At 43.2% G+C, this 19,111-nt stretch overlaps 1 protein-coding gene across 1 annotated transcript in view; it reads left to right on the top strand.

Annotated features, from left to right (window-relative positions):
• Window positions 1–19,111, top strand: part of LOC115126043 (collagen alpha-2(IV) chain-like) — a 109,050-nt gene that overhangs the window by 65,829 nt on the left and 24,110 nt on the right. The window contains exons 5-7 of the mRNA XM_029655658.2: window positions 18,127–18,261; window positions 18,378–18,422; window positions 18,591–18,707. Coding sequence (XP_029511518.2) covers window positions 18,127–18,261; window positions 18,378–18,422; window positions 18,591–18,707 — 297 coding nt within the window. The remainder of the gene's footprint in view (window positions 1–18,126; window positions 18,262–18,377; window positions 18,423–18,590; window positions 18,708–19,111) is intronic.

Raw genomic sequence — 19,111 nt, 5'->3', positions numbered from 1 at the left:
CCTCTGATGGGGAACCATATCAGGCCACCATAGACATACAAATCACCTAGACCTACAAAAACCCTAGACATACAAAAAAAACTACACAATACAAAAACTAGCGTACCCACCTTAGTCACACCCTGACCTAACCAACATATAAAGAAAACAGAGATATCTCAGGTCGGGGCGTGACAAACAATACTGAATGAACAATGAACACTTTTATTTTAACTTAATATAATACGTAAATAAAATGTATTTAGTCTCAAAAAAAGAATGAAACATGTTCAATTTGGTTTAAAACTTATTTGGGTTAGGGGGCAGTATTTTCACGTCTGGATGCAAAGCGTGCCCAGAGTAAACTGCCTACTACTCAGGCTCAGATGCTAGGATATGCATATTATTAGTATATTTAGATAGATAACACTCTGATGTTTCTCAAACTGTTTGAATGATGTCTGTGAGTATAACAGAACTCATATGGCAGGCAAAAACCTGAGAAGTAATCCAACCAGGAAGTGGGAAATCTGAGGTTTGTAGGTTTTCAAGTCTTAGCCTATCCAATATACAGTGTCTGTGGGGTCATATTGCACTTCCTAAGGCTTCAACTAGATGTCAACAGTCTTTAGAACCTTGTTTCAAGCTTCTACTGTGAAGTGGGAGAGAATGAGAGCTGATTGAGCCATGGGTCTGCCAGAAGGCCATGTGCTCAGTCAGGCACGCGCCCGTGAGAGTTAGCTCCGTTCCCTTTCATTTCTAAAGACAAAGGAATTCTCCAGTGGAAACATTATTGAAGATTTATGATAAAAACATCCTAAAGATTGATTATATGCGTGAACAAAAAGGAGGTATTTGGACATAAATTATTTGTTAAGGTTTTCTTTCTCCTCTTCCTCTGAAGAGGAGGTGTAGCAGGGATCGGACCAAAATGCAGCGTGGTTATTACGATACATCTTTAATAAAAGATAGACACGAACAATACAAAACAATAAACGTAACGTGAAAACCTAAACAGCCTATACTGGTGCAAACAAACACAGAGACAGGAACAATCACCCACGAAACACTCAAAGAATATGGCTGCCTAAATATGGTTCCCAATCAGAGACAACGATAAACACCTGCCTCTGATTGAGAACCACTCCAGGCAGCCATAGACTATTCTAGACAACCCCACTAACCACAATCCCATGACCTACAAAAACCCCAAGACAAAACACACCACATAAATAACCCATGTCACACCCTGGCCTGACCAAAATAATAAAGAAAACACAAAATACTAAGACCAGGGCATGACATTATTGACTTTATCAAACAAATCTAACATTTATTGTGGAACTGGGATTCCCGGGAGTGCATTCTGTTGAAGATCATCAAAGGTAAGTGAATATTTATAATGCTATTTCTGACTTTTGTTGACTCCATAACATGGCGGGTATCTGTATTGCTTGTTTTGGTCTCTGAGCGCTGTACTCAGATTATTCCATGGTGTGCTTTTTCCGTAAAGCTTTTTTGAAGTATATCTTTAATTCCATGCATAACAGTTGTATTTTCATCAACATTTATGATGAGTATTTCTGTAAATTGACGTGGCTCTCTGCACTTTCACCGGATGTTTTGGAGGCAAAACATAACAACGCGCCAATGTAAACAGAGATTTTTGGATATAAATATGAACTTTATAGAACAAAACATACATGTATTGTGTAACATGAAGTCCTATGAGTGCCATCTGATGAAGATCATCAAAGGTTAGTGATTTTTATCTCTATTTCTGCTTTTTGTGACTCCTCTCTTTGGCTGGAAAAATGGCCGTTTTTTTGTGACTAGGTACTGACCTAACATAATCGCATGGTATGCTTTTGTCATTAAGCGTTTTTGAAATCGGACACTGTGGTGGGATTAACAACAAGTTTATCTTTAAAATGGTGTATACTACATGTATGGTTGAGGAATTTTAATTATGAGATTTCTGTTGTTTGAATTTGGCGCCCTGCACTTTCACTGGATGTTGGTCAGGTGGGACGTTAGCGTCCCACATACCCTAGAGAGGTTTAAATAATGCAAAAATACAGTCTTGGAGAAGAAAGTAAAAGTGCTATATGTGCCACGTAAAAAAGCTAACGTTGTAATTGTCATTATTACATATATTTATACAAATCGGTACTCCAGTGTTTAATTGGTATATTGTAATTACATCGCCACCATGGCCTATTTATTGCCTTACTGTCACGACTTCCGCCAAAGTCGGCTCCTCACCTTGCTCGTTCGGCGGTCGATGTCACCGGTCTTCTAGCCATCGCCGCTCCATTTTCTCATTGTTCCATCTGTTTTGTCTTGTTCCCTGCAAACCTGGTTTTCATTCCCCAATCGATTTACATGTATGTATTCCTCTGTTCCCCCTCATGTCTTTGTGTGAAATTGCTTTGTTACGTGTTTAGTGTGATGCGCCAGACTGGTTTTTCCCCCCAGGTATCGTATTTTGACCCGTTGTGTGTATTTGTCATACTTGTATATGTTTGTGAGTGTTTTCGCGCTGATTGACTTTTACCTGTGGCTGGAAGATTTTTGACGCAGTTGCGTCTGTCTTTTGTGCTTTTGCCAAATAAAAGTGCGCCTGATCACAACTCACTGCTTTCCTGCACCTGACTTCATACCAGTAGCGCACAAGCCTGACACTTACCTCCCTTATCTTACCTCATTTGCACACACTGTAAATATATTTTTCTTCTACTGTAAATAAATCAATAAAGGTGAAATAAAATAAAAAATATTGGCTTTTTTTGGTCCTCCAATAATCGGTATCAGTGTTGAAAAATCCAAAATAATCGGTCGACCTCTAATTTCTACGCTTTCAAAATCTCTCTCTCTCACTCACTCACTCACTCACTCACTCACTCACTCACTCACTCACACACACACACACACACACACACACACACACACACACACACAAATCTTAACCCCCTGTCTTGCCCTTGTGCTGAAGCAGGCCTGTGGACTAGAAGTGGCAGACTGTTTATAAGTGATAGTCTGGGAACTTGTCTAGAACTAGTTTGGCATCACTGGGCCCTGGTCAGCTACGCACAGAGCAGCTCTCTGATGAGGGCATGCTGAATGATACACTGCACTTACAGAGGAGTGTGTGACTTCAATTACAGCTCTGTATAAAGTAGACCAAACAGACATACACACACAAGTATGTAAGCAATTAGTCATGCACCGAGGCTGCTTGTCTTTGTCTTTAAAAGGTAAATGTGAGCTCCAGCTCTTCTACAGAAATAATGGCTGCCAATAAACACAATGAGAGAGAGAGAAAGAGAGAGAGAGAGAGAGAGAGAACTTAAGAGGCTCTCACACACACAAGTCTGAGGAATGTCAGAGCCACTGTGTGTATGTACTGTATGTTTGTGTGTGTCACACCTAGGCCTCTGGTTCTCATTACTGAGTGTAAAGTGGACTTCCTCACATTAGACCAGCTTAGACCAGGCCTTTGTTCAGTTAGTGGGTTAGATTCAGTCCCCTCTCTTCCAATAGGGATCAGATCCCTCCTGATCTTTACTTTCACACAGCACAGCTAAAATCCTGCTGAAATGTCGGAATCGTATTAATGATCCCAGTCCAAAATTCCCCTCACACACTCTTATTGTGTCATTTCACCGGTGACTGCCGGTGATAGTGGGGGTAAGCTTCAGCATTTGGAGAGAACCAACATGATATTGCAGTGTATGGATTGATGTGTAGGTATGCAGCAGCAGCAACAGGGTAACAGTATTGCAGAGGCTTATGAGCTTTCATTGAGGCTCTGCTTCAAGCAGACAGAACAGCTGCAAGAGGGAGAGAGATGAGAGAGGGGAGAAGAGGCTTCAGTGCTGTTAAGAGTTCTGTCAGTAACCCATCGACACACACCTTTACACACCACTCACTCCTCACCTCTGACAGTATGTGTGTGTGTGGTTAATGCCATTCTGATGAAGTGAGAGGCGATCTGATACTTGGAGACAGAAAGCAGACAGTGGTAGATCTAATCCAGAACTGGAAGGAATGGTGTTTTACTGAACTTTTACAACGTCTCTCTCTCTCTCTTGCTCTCTCTCTTCTTTCTTTTTCCATCTCACTAGCGCTCTCCCTATCTCACTCACATTTGTATTTATTTTATTTATTTACTCTCTCTGTCTGTGTGTCTGGTAATTTGCTCGTCCTGTTCCCATGGCAGGCCTGGGCCTGTGTTTCTGGGTGGGGGTACAGAGAAGACTTCAGTGTATGTGTTTCAGGGGGTGTCTGTTTTGGGACCATAGCATGTTTACTGCTGTGGGCTTACAGAGTTACACACTAATCAAAGCCAGGCCTCGTTTTCTCTCTTAGTCTACACTACCACCGGGCTCTAAACATGAACCAGTGGTATGGAAGGGTAGGAAGGGAAGCCTGCGTGGCTGGTCTCTCTCTTTCTCTCTCTCTCTCTCTCTCTCTCTCTCTCATACACACATACAGCATACACACCAGTGCTAATGCCCCTAATATAACATGGTGAGGTAACTGGGAATGTGTAACATTGTTCATTTGGAACCTTTGCATCATCACATCACAAACCCAAGGTCAGTTATTGTCACTCTGTGTGTGTATGTTGATATGCTGTGTTATGGGCAGAATGTAACTATTCTCGCTGTTAATGTTGTGAAATGTGCCAAAACCAGAGTGGCACAGGGGTTCTTTGTAGCATCATCACCTGGTTGGATCACAAGATATGACGTAGGATCATTTGACCATGGTGGTGGTGTGGAATAAGAGACATCTTTATAGGAGAAACAGGAATTTAGCCCTTCATATCTTCTACTCTCTCTCTCTCTTTCTTTATCCATGTTTCTCTTTCTTTCTCCCTTTATTTCTAATACTTTGATTAGAATACGAAAGAGAGAGAGAGCAAGGCATAGAAATACAGAGTGGGAAGAATGGACAGAGGTACAGTATCTCACAAGGAGAGGAGTGATCAGTAGTGAATGCGTGACAGCAATACCAGACAGAGAAAGAGAGAAAAAGAGATTGTGATTCAGATGAGGTGCAGTTGAAAGAGTTGAAGAGGGCAAAAAGAAGAAAGGTCCAATCGGTAGGTCAGGTCATGAACTATTGACCCCCATCCATTCTTTACAGACCATGCCCATCCCTCTCTTTTTTCCTGTCTTCCTTTTTTTCTTTTGATTTGTATCCTAATTGACAGCTGGCTGTGTCCCTTTAGGCCTGATTTCTCATGAAATGAGACGGAGGGAGACAAGAGGATTGAAAAAGATAGAGGAGTAATCAGCAGGTGCAGGGCAGCGGATATCTCTGTCATGCTGGAAGTTCTGTTATATCCATAACCAGCCTTCAAAGACTGAGTGAGCAAAGCTCAAAAGGGGTGTTTTTCAAAATGCTCCGAGCATGCAAATTGGAGCATGGGAGGATCCAAGTATGAGTCCAAATCGAAATATGCGAAACAGAGCACGGAGGGCACTTCTGGAATGTGTACTCCATTTGTACATATTTTGAAGCATGCATTGATGCAAACTTAAATGGAAAGTATGCAATGAAATAGGCATTTTTCTTGAAATGAATGGCGGCCATTGTTTGAACTGAAGCGAGAGAAAATACACTCCAACTTCAGAATGAAATGTTGCCTATTCACATCTCATATGTTGCCTGACTACAATATTTTATCTTGATATGTTAATAAATACATGCTTTGTTTATTTTGGTATGGTTACCTGCCTACAATGCCCGTAGGTCGCATAGGTCGTAAGCCCGTAGGTCAAGTCAATAGAGCTAACTGGCTAACTACTACTGTTAGCTAGCCAGATAGCCGCAAAGAATTGTTAGCTAGCTACCTACGAAGAATTGACATCTACCTTGGATAACATTGGTTTTTGGTCATTTTTGCCTGTTATACTATCTGTTTAGCTACATTACAACGATTCACATATAGCTATCTGATAGCTATGAAGTAAAATGTTTGCTTTGTATATATATTGTTTTCTCTATTGCCGTTGTCCTGGCTAGTTTATGCACTGGTTTATGACACTGAATGTGTGTCAATGCTTTCTCTCTCTTTCTCTCTCGTTGTCTTTCCTTCTTTTTCCTGTACTCTTTTTCCCTTCTCCCGTCATCTCTCTATCTTTGGCCCTTCCTTTGACATCTGTTAAGTATGATTGAGGGCAGACCCCTTTCCACCTGGAAGCAGTTGTAGAGGCGTGAGTCTTTTTGCGATATGCATGTGTGCTAAGGTGGTTTAGTGTGGCAGGGTTTAAAATAGCAATTTTAGCTGTGTATGTACTAATCCAAAGTGGGTCTATATCATTTTAATGGATATTCTGAGAGTCTATACTGTCTATGGTACACTAAAGCTGCTTTCAAACACCTCTGTATCTGTCTCATAGCTCTAAGCAGGTTGGGCTGCTCATTCACTCTATAACTCTACTTTTTAAAATACAGTCCAGATGTTTTCTTTCTGTCTCTCATACCTGTGGTGGAGGAACATCTCACTGCTACAGCATGTATGCCAAAGTGCTGGCCTTTACTGTATGGTATTAGTTCTCTACTGCTGTTCTCATTGTATTTCTTAAAGAGGTTGGCCTGGGACTGATGTCCATCCTCACTACTACTTTATGTGTCCCTCTATTTGTGAAGGAGCTGGGCTTCAGATATAACAGAGAGGACTAGGTCACTAAGGGTGAGAGGACAGGAGATGTGTTACATGGTGTTAGAGTAAGGAGGAGAAGGAACAGAGAAAGAGGAGAAGAGGTGTATAGGCAATAGAAGATTTAGGATTCAGACAGTGAATAGATAGAAGAGATATGAGAGGGGGGAAGGAGAATAGAGAGTTAATGTAAGGGAGGGTGGACAGAGTGGACAAAGGAAGATTGGCAAATTAGGAAAAGGAGGAGCAGGAGAGTTAGGAGGGTAGGAGGGAAAAGAAGGGAAGGGAGTAGGAGTAAGGTCATGGGGTTCATTTGCTTTAGACATAACTGTCAGATATTGTGCTGTTTGTTCAGGTCCACTGTGATGATTTCCTCTTGTTTTGGTTAAGGTGTTCTCACCTGATTCATACAAGCACACCCTGTATAAATAGCTCCCCCCACCTTTATCAGTTTCACATAACGACTGGCAATTATTTGCTCTGTGTTTTAGCCATGCAGAAAGATACAGCCCAGTGTACATACCATTGCACTGCACTCTGTAATCACTGTAATCTCTTACACACACACACACACACACACACACACACACAGTGGGGAGAACAAGTATTTGAAACACTGCCGATTTTGCAGGTTTTCCTACTTACAAAGCATGTAGAGGTCTGTCATTTTTTATCATAGATACACTTCAACTGTGAGAGACGGAATCTAAAACAAAAATCCAGAAAATCACATTGTATGATTTTAAAGTAATTAATTTGCATTTTATTGCATGACATAAGTATTTGATACATCAGAAAAGCAGAGCTTAATATTTGGTACAGAAACCTTTGTTTGCAATTACAGAGATCATACGTTTCCTGTAGTTCTTGACCAGGTTTACACACACTGCAGCAGGGATTTTGGCCCACTCCTCCATACAGACCTTCTCCAGATCCTGGGCGATACAGACTATCAGCTCCCTCCAAAGATTTTCTATTGGGTTCAGGTCTGGAGACTGGCTAGGCCACTCCAGGACCATGAGATGCTTCTTACCGAGCCACTCCTTAGTGGCTGTGTGTTTTGGGTCATTGTCATGCTGGAAGACCCAGCCACGACCCATCTTCAATCCTCTTACTGAGGGAAGGAGGTTGTTGGCCAAGATATCGCGATACATGGCCCCATCCATCCTCCCCTCAATACGGTGCAGTCGCCCTGTCCCTTTCGCAGAAAAGCATCCCCAAAGAATGATGTTTCCACCTCCATGCTTCACAGTTGGGATGGTGTTCTTGGGGTTGTACTCATCCTTCTTCTTCCTCCAAACACGGAGAGTGGAGTTTAGACCAAAAAGCTATATTTTTGTCTCATCAGACCACATGACCTTCGACCATTCCTCCTCTGGATCATCCAGATGGTCATTGGCAAACTTCAGACGGGCCTGGACATGCGCTGGCTGGAGCAGGGGGAACTTGCGTGCACTGCAGGATTTTAATCCATGACGGCGTAGTGTGTTACTAATGGTTTTCTTTGAGACTGTGATCCCAGCTCTCTTCAGGTCATTGACCAGGTCCTGCCGTGTAGTTCTGGGCTGATCCCTCACCTTCCTCATGATCATTGATGCCCCACGAGGTGAGATCTTGCATGGAGCCCCAGACCGAGGATGATTGACCGTCATCTCGAACTTCTTCCATTTTCTAATAATTGCGCCAACAGTTGTTGCCTTCTCACCAAGCTGCTTGCCTATTGTCCTGTAGCCCATCCCAGCCTTGTGCAGGTCTACAATTTTATCTCTGATGTCCTTACACAGCTCTCAGGTCTTGGCCATGGTGGAGAGGTTGGAGTCTGTTTGATTGAGTGTGTGGACAGGTGTCTTTTATACAGGTAACGAGTTCAAACAGGTGCAGTTAATACAGGTAATGAGTGGAGAACAGGAGGGCTTCTTAAAGAAAAAGTAACTGTGAGAGCTACTAAGTGGTCTGTGAGAGCCGGAATTCTTACTGGCTGGTAGGTGATCAAATACTTATGTCATGCAATAAAATGCAAATTGATTACTTTAAAATCATACAATGTGATTTTCTGGATTTTTGTTTTAGATTCCGTCTCTCACAGTTGAAGTGTACCTATGATAAAAAAACTGCAGACCTCTACATGCTTTGTAAGTAGGAAAACCTGCAAAATCAGCAGTGTATCAAATACTTGTTCTCCCCACTGTACGTGTTACGTGCCTCCTAAGAAGAGGCAGGTGCATTAGTCAGGAGCAGGAGAGCAAGGAAGTCCCAGTAGCACAATCGTTTATTGAAAGTCCCAACACAACAACAACAAGTGGGGAAACACCCCCAACGAAGTCGCCACACACAGGGAAATAACGTCACACCCGGAAGAGAAACCTCTACTCCTAAATTAGGGTCCAAACGGTACAACGACCGTGAGAAAACAAAACCCTGTGGCGCAAACACGCACCCCTAACAGAGCAACAACAGCAAATAATCCTGCACAAAAAAATGAGCAGGCAGCATAAGATATTACAGTTTTGAATGTCCCGTTGGTAGTTTCATCTTCCGCCTAGGTCATCTATTTTATTCAAAAAATTGCACGTTTGCTAGCAGAATGGAAGGAAGTGTGGGTTTATTCGATCGCCTATGAATTCTCAGAAGGCAGCCTGCCCTCTGGACCTGTTTTCTCCGCCTCCTCTTCACGCAAATCACGGGGATCTGGGCCTGTTCCCGAGAAAGCAGTATATCATTCGCATCGGTCTCATCAGACTCGTTAAATTGCAGTCCTGATGTCCAGAAGTTACTTTTGGTCATAAGAGACGGTAGCGGCAGCATAATGTACAAAATAAGTTTCAAAAATAATTACAATCAATGCAAATTAACCAACAAAAAAACACAATAGGTTGGGGGCACGTAAAATGTCTGCCTTCTTCTCCGGCGCCATCTTATCTTAACTCCAATTAGTATAGGGTGTACTTGGATAGGACGAGCTGGAAGAGCTTCTTCACTCTACAGAAACAGGAGACTCCTGCCCCTATGGGTTGTTCCCGGCTCGGACAAGGCTACGTTTCTTTACTACCATAAAACTACACAAGAATACCATCCTCTTACTGAACCAGAATGCACTCATCCAATGGGTGTATGGTTTTGAAATCATCTCTAGTTTGTTTGAAAGACTTTGTTTCTAGCAGTTGTGTAACACTTCTGTTTTATTGTTGTTTTCCAAATTCCTATTCCAACTGTTGAATTGGTTGCACCCCAAGCAGCCATGGTTTACATCCTGTGTGTTGCAGTATAAATGACAACAGAGTGATTGAGATTTACGTCACCAGCCCTGTTCAAGGGAAGAGGGCCCATGTTGTTTTGTCAGGACGATCTGTCTGTCTCTAATTGAGAACAGCGGTTGACGTTGGGACAGGACCGAGATCCCCCCGGTCAAAACAACCCTTGTACCCCAAAACCGTCTCACCCAAAACACCCCAGAATACATTCCAAGCTTTATACTGCCCTTGACTAGGGCTCATGTTGACCTTTGACATCTAGCCATTAAACCTTTTTATGGTCATGTTGTTTTCAAACTCCTACACAATGCATACACATGCATCGATGACGCACACACACACACACACACACACACACACACACACCCCCTCTCAAGTGCAGTACTTGGTGGTCAGATACACGACAGACTCTAATCCACAATGACTAATTCACAATGAGCCACTTTATCACTCTGTGATAATGGGGTTTAGGGAGTTTGTTTACATTGTTGTCTGACTTTTTTTACGCTCTCTCTGCTCCCTCCAGCTCCTAGGCCAGAGGTTCCCAAACAAGGGGTCGCGACCCAATGTGGGGTCACTTGATACACTACATGACCAAAAGTATGTGGACACCTGCTCATCGAATATCTCATTCCTAAATGATGGGCAGTAATATGGACTTGATCCCCCCTTTGCTGCTATAACATGGCTTTCTACTAGATATTGGAACATTGCTGCGGGGACTTGCTTCCATTCAGCCACAAGAGCATTAGTAAGGTCGGGCACTGATGTTGGGCGATTAGGCCTGGCTCTCAGTCGGTGTTCCAATTCATCCCAAAATTGTTTGATGGGGTCGAGGTCATGGCTCTGTGCAGGCCAGTCAAGTTCTTCCACACCGATCTCAACAAACCATTTCTGTATGGACCTCACTCTTTACACGGGGGCATTGTTATGCTGAAATAGGAAAGGGCGTTCCCCAAACTGTTGCCACAACGTTGGAAGCACAAAAGCGTCTAGTATATCATTGTATGCTATAGATTTAAGACTTCCCTTCACTGGAACTAAGGGGCCCAAACCATGAAAAACAGCCACAGACCATATTCCTCCTCCACCTAACTTTACAGTTGGCACAATGCATTTGGATGGATAGAGTTGTCCTGGCATCCGCCAAACCCAGATTCATCCATCGGACTGCCAGATAGTGAAGAGTGATTCATCACTCCAGAGAACACGTTTCCACTGCTCCAGAGTCCAATGGCGGTGAGCTTTATACCACTACAGCCGACACTTGGCATTGTGCAGGGTGATCTTGACTTGTGTGTGGCTGCTAGGCCATGGAAACCCATTTCATGAAGCTCCTGGCGAACAGTTATTGTGCTGACATTGCTTCCAGTTTGGAAGTCGGTAGTGAGTGTTGCTACCGAGGACACAAGGCGGTCCCATTCTGTGAGCTTGTGTGGCCTGCCACTTTACAGCTGAGCCGTTGTTGCTCCTAGACATTTCCACTTCACAATAACAGCAGTTACATTTGACCGGGACAGCTCAAGCAGGGCAGACATTTTACAAACTGACTTGTTGGAAAGGTGACATTCTATGGCAGTGCCATGTTGAAAGTCACTGAGCTCTTCATTAAGGCCATTCTACTGCCACTGTTCGTCTATGGAGATTGCATGGCTGTGTGCTCAATTTTATACACTAGTCAACAACGGGTGTGGCGAAATAACCGAATCCACTCATTTGAAGGGATGTCCACATACTTTTGTATATGTAGTGAATGAAAATGGGGTCGCGGGAGAATTTCCAAAATACTCCCCAAAAAAACAAAATATATAGTCTTCGTATCTCAAAATCATTGTAACCTAAAACTCTAAATGAACATTATTGAAATCTAAAAGAGCAAATTCAACCAGATTGCCCAGATTGCCCCGATAGTGGGAAAATACCGCACTTGACTGTTGCCCTTGAATCAGAAGGATTCAAAAGCAACAGTCAAGTGGGGCCTTTCGAGCTGTCATGTGACCGAACACTACAGACAACGCATTCACAGGTCACTACGGAGGAGTTTTGGTTCCTGACTCAGAGGGAATAATACCCTGCCATCTCCCTCAGAGCATTAAAACTCGTGGTACCCTTTGCCAGCTCATATATGTGTGAAGCTGGATTCAGCAGTGCTCTTGTCTGCATTAAGACCAGATATCAAAATGGGGTCATGGACGAAAAAAGTTTGTGAACCCCTGTCCTAGCCCATAGCCCCAACTGTCTCGGTACACAGAACAAACATCCCTTGGACTTGAGTTGTTTGTGTGTTTGTTGGTTCTCAGTAACACGGTCAACACCGAACCTCACAGGTTACGACCTTATGACCCCACTCAGGCCTTGGGAAAGACATGGAGACTGTCAAAACACACTGTCAAGCTGAGAGACCGGCGACGATTGTGTTGTGACTAAATTAAGTGTGTGTGTTTGGTTTTACTCTCCTTGTGGTGAAAGAAATCCTCACAAGGATAGTAAAACTAGGAAAATTCAGACAAATAGGAACATTTCACCAGTCCCCACAAGGAAAAAGTATATTTTAGGTTTAGGGGATAAGGTTTAGGGTTGGGCTTTACTTGGCTCACCCGCCTCTAGCGACTCCTTTTGGCAGGCCGGGCACCTGCAGGCTGACCTAGGTCGTCAGTTGAACAGTGTTTCCTCTAACACATTGGTGCGGGCGGATGTTAAAGAGCGCAGTTTGGCGGGTCATGTTTTGGAGGACGCATGACTCGACCTTCGCCTTTTCCGAGCCCATTGGGGAGTTGCAGTGATGAGACAAGATCGTAATTTGATATGATGAAAAAGGGGGTAAAAAAATAATTAGGGTTAAGGTTAGGGTTACAGGCGTCAGAATACTTCGGTTCGGCTTGCGGCTAGCCGAAGTCAGCTAAGCGAACCGAACGAGTGTGCTAGCATACTCCCTTAAAATACCTTCCCTTTCACAGCCGGACGTGACCGGGAGCCCCATGGGGCGGCGCACAATTGGCCCAGCATTGCCTGGGTTAGGGGAGGGTTTGGCCGGCTGGTATTTCCTTGTCTCATCGTGCTCTAGTGACTCCTTGTGGCGGGCCTGGTGCCTGAAAGCTGAATTCGGTCGTCAGTAAAAGACACATGACTGCCCGCTTGGAGTTTGCCAAAGGGCACATAAAGGACTCAGACCATGAGAAACAAGATTATCTGGTCTGATGAAACTAAGATTGAACTCTTTGGCCTGAAGTGTCACATCTGAAGGAAACCTGGCATCATCCCTACAGTGAAGCATGGTGGTGGCAGCCTCATTCTGTGTTTTTCAGCAGGAGGGACTGGGAGACTAGTCAGGATCGAGGGAGAGATGACCAGAGCAAAGTACAGAGAAATCCTTGATGAAAGCCTTCTCCAGAGCGCTCAGGACCTCAGATTGGGGTGAAGGTTCACCTTCCAACAGGACAACGACCCTAAGCCACAGCCAAGGCAACGCAGGAGTGACTTCCCGACAAGTCTCTGATTGTCCTTGAGTGACCCAGCCAGAGCCCGGACTTGAACCCGATCAAACATCTCTGGAGAGACCTGAAATTTGCTGTGCAGCGATTGTCCCAATCCAACCTGACAGAGCTTGAAGAGGATCTGCAGAGAAGAATGGGAGAAACTCCCCAAATACAGGTGTGCCAAGCTTGTAGCATCATACCCAAGACTTTAGGCTGTAATCGCTGCTAAAGGTTCTTCAACAAAGTACTGAGCAAAGGGTCTGAATACTTATGTAATGTGATATTTCCACTTTCTTTTTTTTGTGCAAAAATTTCAAAAAAACTGTTTTTGCTTTGTCATTATTGGGTATTGTGTGTAGATCGATGAGGGGGGGAAACAATTTCATACATTTTCAAATAAGGTTGTAATGTAACAAAATGTGGAAAAAGTCAAGAGGTCTGAATACTTTCCAAATGCACTGTATGCACTAACTGTTTCGGCTGGGAACCATGCGTGTGTGTGTGTGTGTGTGTGTGTGTGTGTGTGTGTGTGTGTGTGTGTGTGTGTGTGTGTGTGTGTGTGTGTGTGTGTGTTCTCTTCATGTATGCCATGACTATCACTAGAGTCCTATTGTTTTATTATTAAAAGAGAAAATACAGTACAGGAAGAGAGAGAGGGAGAGACAGCGAAGAGGTGGAGCGGGATAAAGAAACAGGTACATAACTACTATCCTCACTACCTTCTTCCACTCCTTTTACCATCTCTATCACTGTTATATATTTTTTCTGCACACAAAGCACCTTTATCAGACCATTATATTTTGTTGGTAGATTAGACTTTGTGTAGTTTCAAACAACCAACAACCAAAACACGCTGGTCTGAGTAACGCTCTGATTCCCTTTTTCAACTCCGACATGGGTATCATTGTGAACACTTTATTGTTGTTATTTTTTAAACAGTCATCAGCCAGAACACCCTGCGTCAGACAGAACACCCTGCATCAGACAGAACATCCTGCATCAGACAGAACACCCTGCATCAGACAGAACATCCTGCATCAGACAGAACATCCTGCATCAGACAGAACACCCTGCATCAGACAGCACACCCTGTATCAGACAGAACACCCTGCATCAGACAGAACACAGTGCATCAGACAGAACATCCTGCATCAGATATAACACAGTGCATCAGACAGAACATCCTGCATCAGACAGAACACAGTGCATCAGACAGAACACAGTGCATCAGACAGAACACAGTGCATCAGACAGAACACCCTGCATCAGACAGAACACAGTCCATCAGACAGAACATCCTGCATCAGATAGAACACAGTGCATCAGACAGAACACAGTGCATCAGACAGAACACAGTCATCAGCCAGAACACCCTGCATCAGACAGAACACCCTGCATCAGACAGAACATACTGCATCAGACAGAACACCCTGCATCAGACAGAACACCCTACATCAGACAGAACATCCTGCATCAGACAGAACACCCTGCATCAGACAGAACACCCTGTATCAGACAGAACACCCTGCATCAGACAGAACACAGTGCATCAGACAGAACATCCTGCATCAGATAGAACACAGTGCATCAGACAGAACACAGTGCATCAGACAGAACACCCTGCATCAGACAGAACACAGTCCATCAAACAGAACACCCTGCATCAGACAGAACACAGTGCATCAGAGAGAACATCCTGCATCAGCCAGAACACCCTGCATCAGACAGAACACCCTGCATCAGACAGAACACCCTGCATCAGACAGAACACCCTGCATCAGACAGAACACCCTACATCAGACAGAACATTCTGCATCAGACAGAACATCCTGCCCCAAGTCAGCCTCTTATCTGACTGTGTGCTCTGTGTATATGATGGAGAGATTAAAGGAAGTGTGTGTGTGTGTGTGTGTGTGTGTGCGTGCGTGCGTGTGTGTGCGTGTGCGCGTGTGTGTGTGAGGAGTAGAACACACTTGAGTTTTCTTTCACAGTAAAATTGTCTCTCACTTAAACACTGGATGGTAGAAGAGAGCAGTTTTTCAGTATGCATAACTTTACAAACTCAAGAAGATACACGTCTCACCCTGGTGGACATAAATTGATACTACAAAGTCTTAACCAAGGTTTTGGGTGTTTCCAGTTCACTCTGAAGGTATGCTAGCCCAAACATAGACCTCTTTATTATTTATTTTATTTATTAATAAGACTAGGTCTAATTGCATCCCATAGTGAATGTGTTCGAGAGAACAGCCTCAATTCTTTGGGGCATGGCCTCTACAAGGTGTTGAAAGCGTTCCACAGGGATACTGGCCCATGTCGACTAAAAGTGCTTCCCACAGTTGTGTCAAGTTGCCTGGATGTCCTTTGGGTGGTGACCCATTCTTGATACACATGGGGAACTGTTGAGCGTGAAAAACCCATGAGCATTGCAGTTCTTGACACAAACGGGTGCACCTGTCACCTAGTACCATTCCCCATTCAAAAGCACTTAAATGTTTTGCCCATTCACCCTCTGAATGACACACATACCCAATCCATGTCTCAATTGTCTCAAGGTCTAAAAATCCTTCTTTAATCTGTCTCCTTCCCTTCGTCTGCACTGATTTAACAAGTGACATCAATAAGGGATCATAGCTTTCACCAGATTTACCTGTCAGTATATGATCTATGTCACGGAAAGAACAGGCATCCTTAATGTTTTGTACACTCAGTGTTTATCTGTAGTCGGTAGTCAGTTCCTCTTGATAGGTTGTCCCTTACATCACTGAGCGGTGCCCAGGAAATAATTCAATCCAATTGTTAGATGCTACCACCCCACCCCCAAATCAAAACCAAACATGGATGTCCATGTTTACATGCACACACTCCATTCTACTTCTTGTCTGCTTCCTGTCTGTGGCAGCATTGAACCAGGAACAAAACAGCGGGTGGGGTGTTTCACTTCCTCTTCCGTCTCTGGTGCCCGTACAGCAACTTGACTAGTTAGGACAAGCAGGTGTGAAACACAGACAGTTGTGCACACACAAAGTGAGATCACAACATGAAATCCATGTTTGGTTTTGATTTGGAGGGGGCTGTTAGCAGAGACGGAAGAGGAAGTGAGACATGCCACTCCTTCGTCTTTTCTGGTTCATATACAGTCAATGAACCAAGTAGACCAGATCCAGCTGCTATTGCATTGGTGTATTGGAGAGCCACCCCTTAAGTAGACCGGAATTGTGACTCTTTTTTTCATTGGTAACCGAACTGAGTAAGACATCTTCATTTATCCACCATCTTTGGTGTTATCATCTAACAATTTGATTTAATATCCCTCACCCTGACCCTTGCCTGGAATCCATCTCTCTGCTTCTTTACTGTTCCCCCAGAGTGGAAAAACTGTTTCTCCATGTAGGTTGTTGTAATAAAACCATAAAACACCACTGGGTGGAGTCTCACCACCACTGCAACATGTTTAGCTGCTGTAGTTGTTTTATATCATTTGACATTGCTGTGGTGCTTTCACCTCTATTAAACACTAAAGCCCTGTTACCGGCCTATAAGGGGAGTGAATGGCCTTTCCATGTTATTTTTACAACAACTGTATGTCTAAAGTGCCAGTGGTGTAAAATACTTAAGTAAAAATACTTTAAAGTACTACTTGAGTAGTTATTTTGGGTATCCTTTCACAAATTTTACTTAACTACATTCCTAAAGAATATAATGTACTTTTTACTCCATACATTTTCCCTGACACCCAAAAGTACTCGTTACATTTTGAAAGCTTAGCGGGACAGGAAAATGGTCCAATTCACACACATAAAGAGAACATCTCACTAAACATACATGCTTCATTTGTAAATTATTGTTTTGGAGTGTGCCCCTATCTATCTGTATATATATATATATATATATATATATATATATATATATATATATTTTTTTTAAACAACTAATTCACTGACTTCAGTTCTATTTGGTTCAAGTTTTTTTCTGTGAGCTCAATGTGCAGTTTCATTAAAGATACATCAGATCAAGCCTGATCTGTGAAATGTAGTAGGAAGTTGTAGTTTCCAACAGGCCAATATTCTACATAGTTAGGTGCAGAAAACGTGGCAATTAACTACAATGACCATAATCCATTGCACGCCTGCTTAAACGTGCCCAATTTGTGTGGAGCAGACATGGAGACGGCCCATGTATGCTAGGGGTGCACCACACAGTGAAACACCGCTTCCCATTCATTTTCAATGGAAGGAAAGCGGTGAGAAGCGGGTTGTACGAGGAGAGAAGATAGAACCCGTGATCGACATGATCTAAGTGATTCATAGTTGCTATTCAGCAAACATAAAAGTATACCTTATTTACTTTGAAGAACTACTAAAATAGTGATTTTGTCAGACAGCATAGGCAGCAGCGCTATAGAGATGAGATGATGACTTTGAATTAAGTAATAAAGTCATCAACTAAAACAAATATTTTATTAAATTAATGTAAATAAATTATTGTTAATAAGTGATAAGCATTAATGGGCAGTCACTACCATCATGGGACTTGTATTAATTGTTTTATTCAGCATTCAACCCACATAATGCATAGAGCATTTCATTTTTTAAATATTATTATATCGTTTTAATAACGAACCGGAACTGAACCGACCTCAAAAAGCACTAATCGCTCAGCACTAATATTTATCATTCTCCATCCCTTGATGTGTTTCATGTCTCCTTTCTTCTGTTGATTAACATGTCTCTCTCCTCCTCCTCAGGGCCAACCTGGTCCTCTTGGCCCGCAGGGACCCCATGGGCCTCCAGGGGGCCTAGGGGATCCAGGAGTCCAAGGAGTCCAAGGAGAGAAGGGCGACCGGGGCAGAGGAGGCTTCATCGGCCCCAAGGGTTCTGTGGTGAGGAACATTGACTGGAGAATTCTTCACTAGAGATCTCAGACTCTGGCTTAGTAGTGTGTCCACCCATCAAGTGTTGGTATGGACTTGTATAAGTGTTTTTCATTTCTTCTCAGGGGATGACTGGTGTTCCTGGGTTTTCTGGATCTGACGGTATTCCTGTAAGTGGGATAATATTTGGATTTTTTTTCTCCAAACAAATAAATAGCAGACACACTCATGCCAATAAATAATCTATTGTTGTCTTGTTAATACTGTAAGTAGTCTTAATACAACATGCAATGATGTTGTATAAAGGTCTGTCATTAACTCCTCCATATCATCTCCAGGGCCATCCAGGACAGGCAGGGACTCGTGGGAAACCTGGAGCAGACGGGTGCAACGGAACACATGGAGATTCAGGGTTGTCAGGGAAACCAGGCTACGATGGCCAGCCCGGGTATAATGTACGTATGAACCCAGTGATGTCACCAGCAGTTGCGATTTTAGTATGTACATCTTGGTGGGCAAACAAAATATATATATTTTTTACATGCATGCCAGCAAAGCCACTACTCAACACAACACTAAACAATACATTAATTGCACTATAATGGTGACAAACGGTGCCCACAAACTGTTAGGGCCTACCTAAAGATGTCCCAACAGCAGAGTCCCAACAGCAGTCCCAACACCTTACCACTGCTACACCTGGCTATCAGCGGAGCCTTGTCCAGAAAATCCAGAAAATCACATTGTAGGATTTTTAATTAATTTATTTGCAAATTATGGTGGAAAATAAGTATTTGGTCAATAACAAAAGTTTATCTCAATACTTTGTTATATATCCTTTGTTGGCAATGACAGAGGT

The sequence above is a fragment of the Oncorhynchus nerka genome, linkage group LG1 (assembly GCF_034236695.1).
Source record: "Oncorhynchus nerka isolate Pitt River linkage group LG1, Oner_Uvic_2.0, whole genome shotgun sequence".
Taxonomy (NCBI): domain Eukaryota; kingdom Metazoa; phylum Chordata; class Actinopteri; order Salmoniformes; family Salmonidae; genus Oncorhynchus; species Oncorhynchus nerka.
The sequence above is the reverse complement of the archived record's forward strand: the minus strand, read 5'-3'. Positions and strand labels throughout refer to the sequence as shown.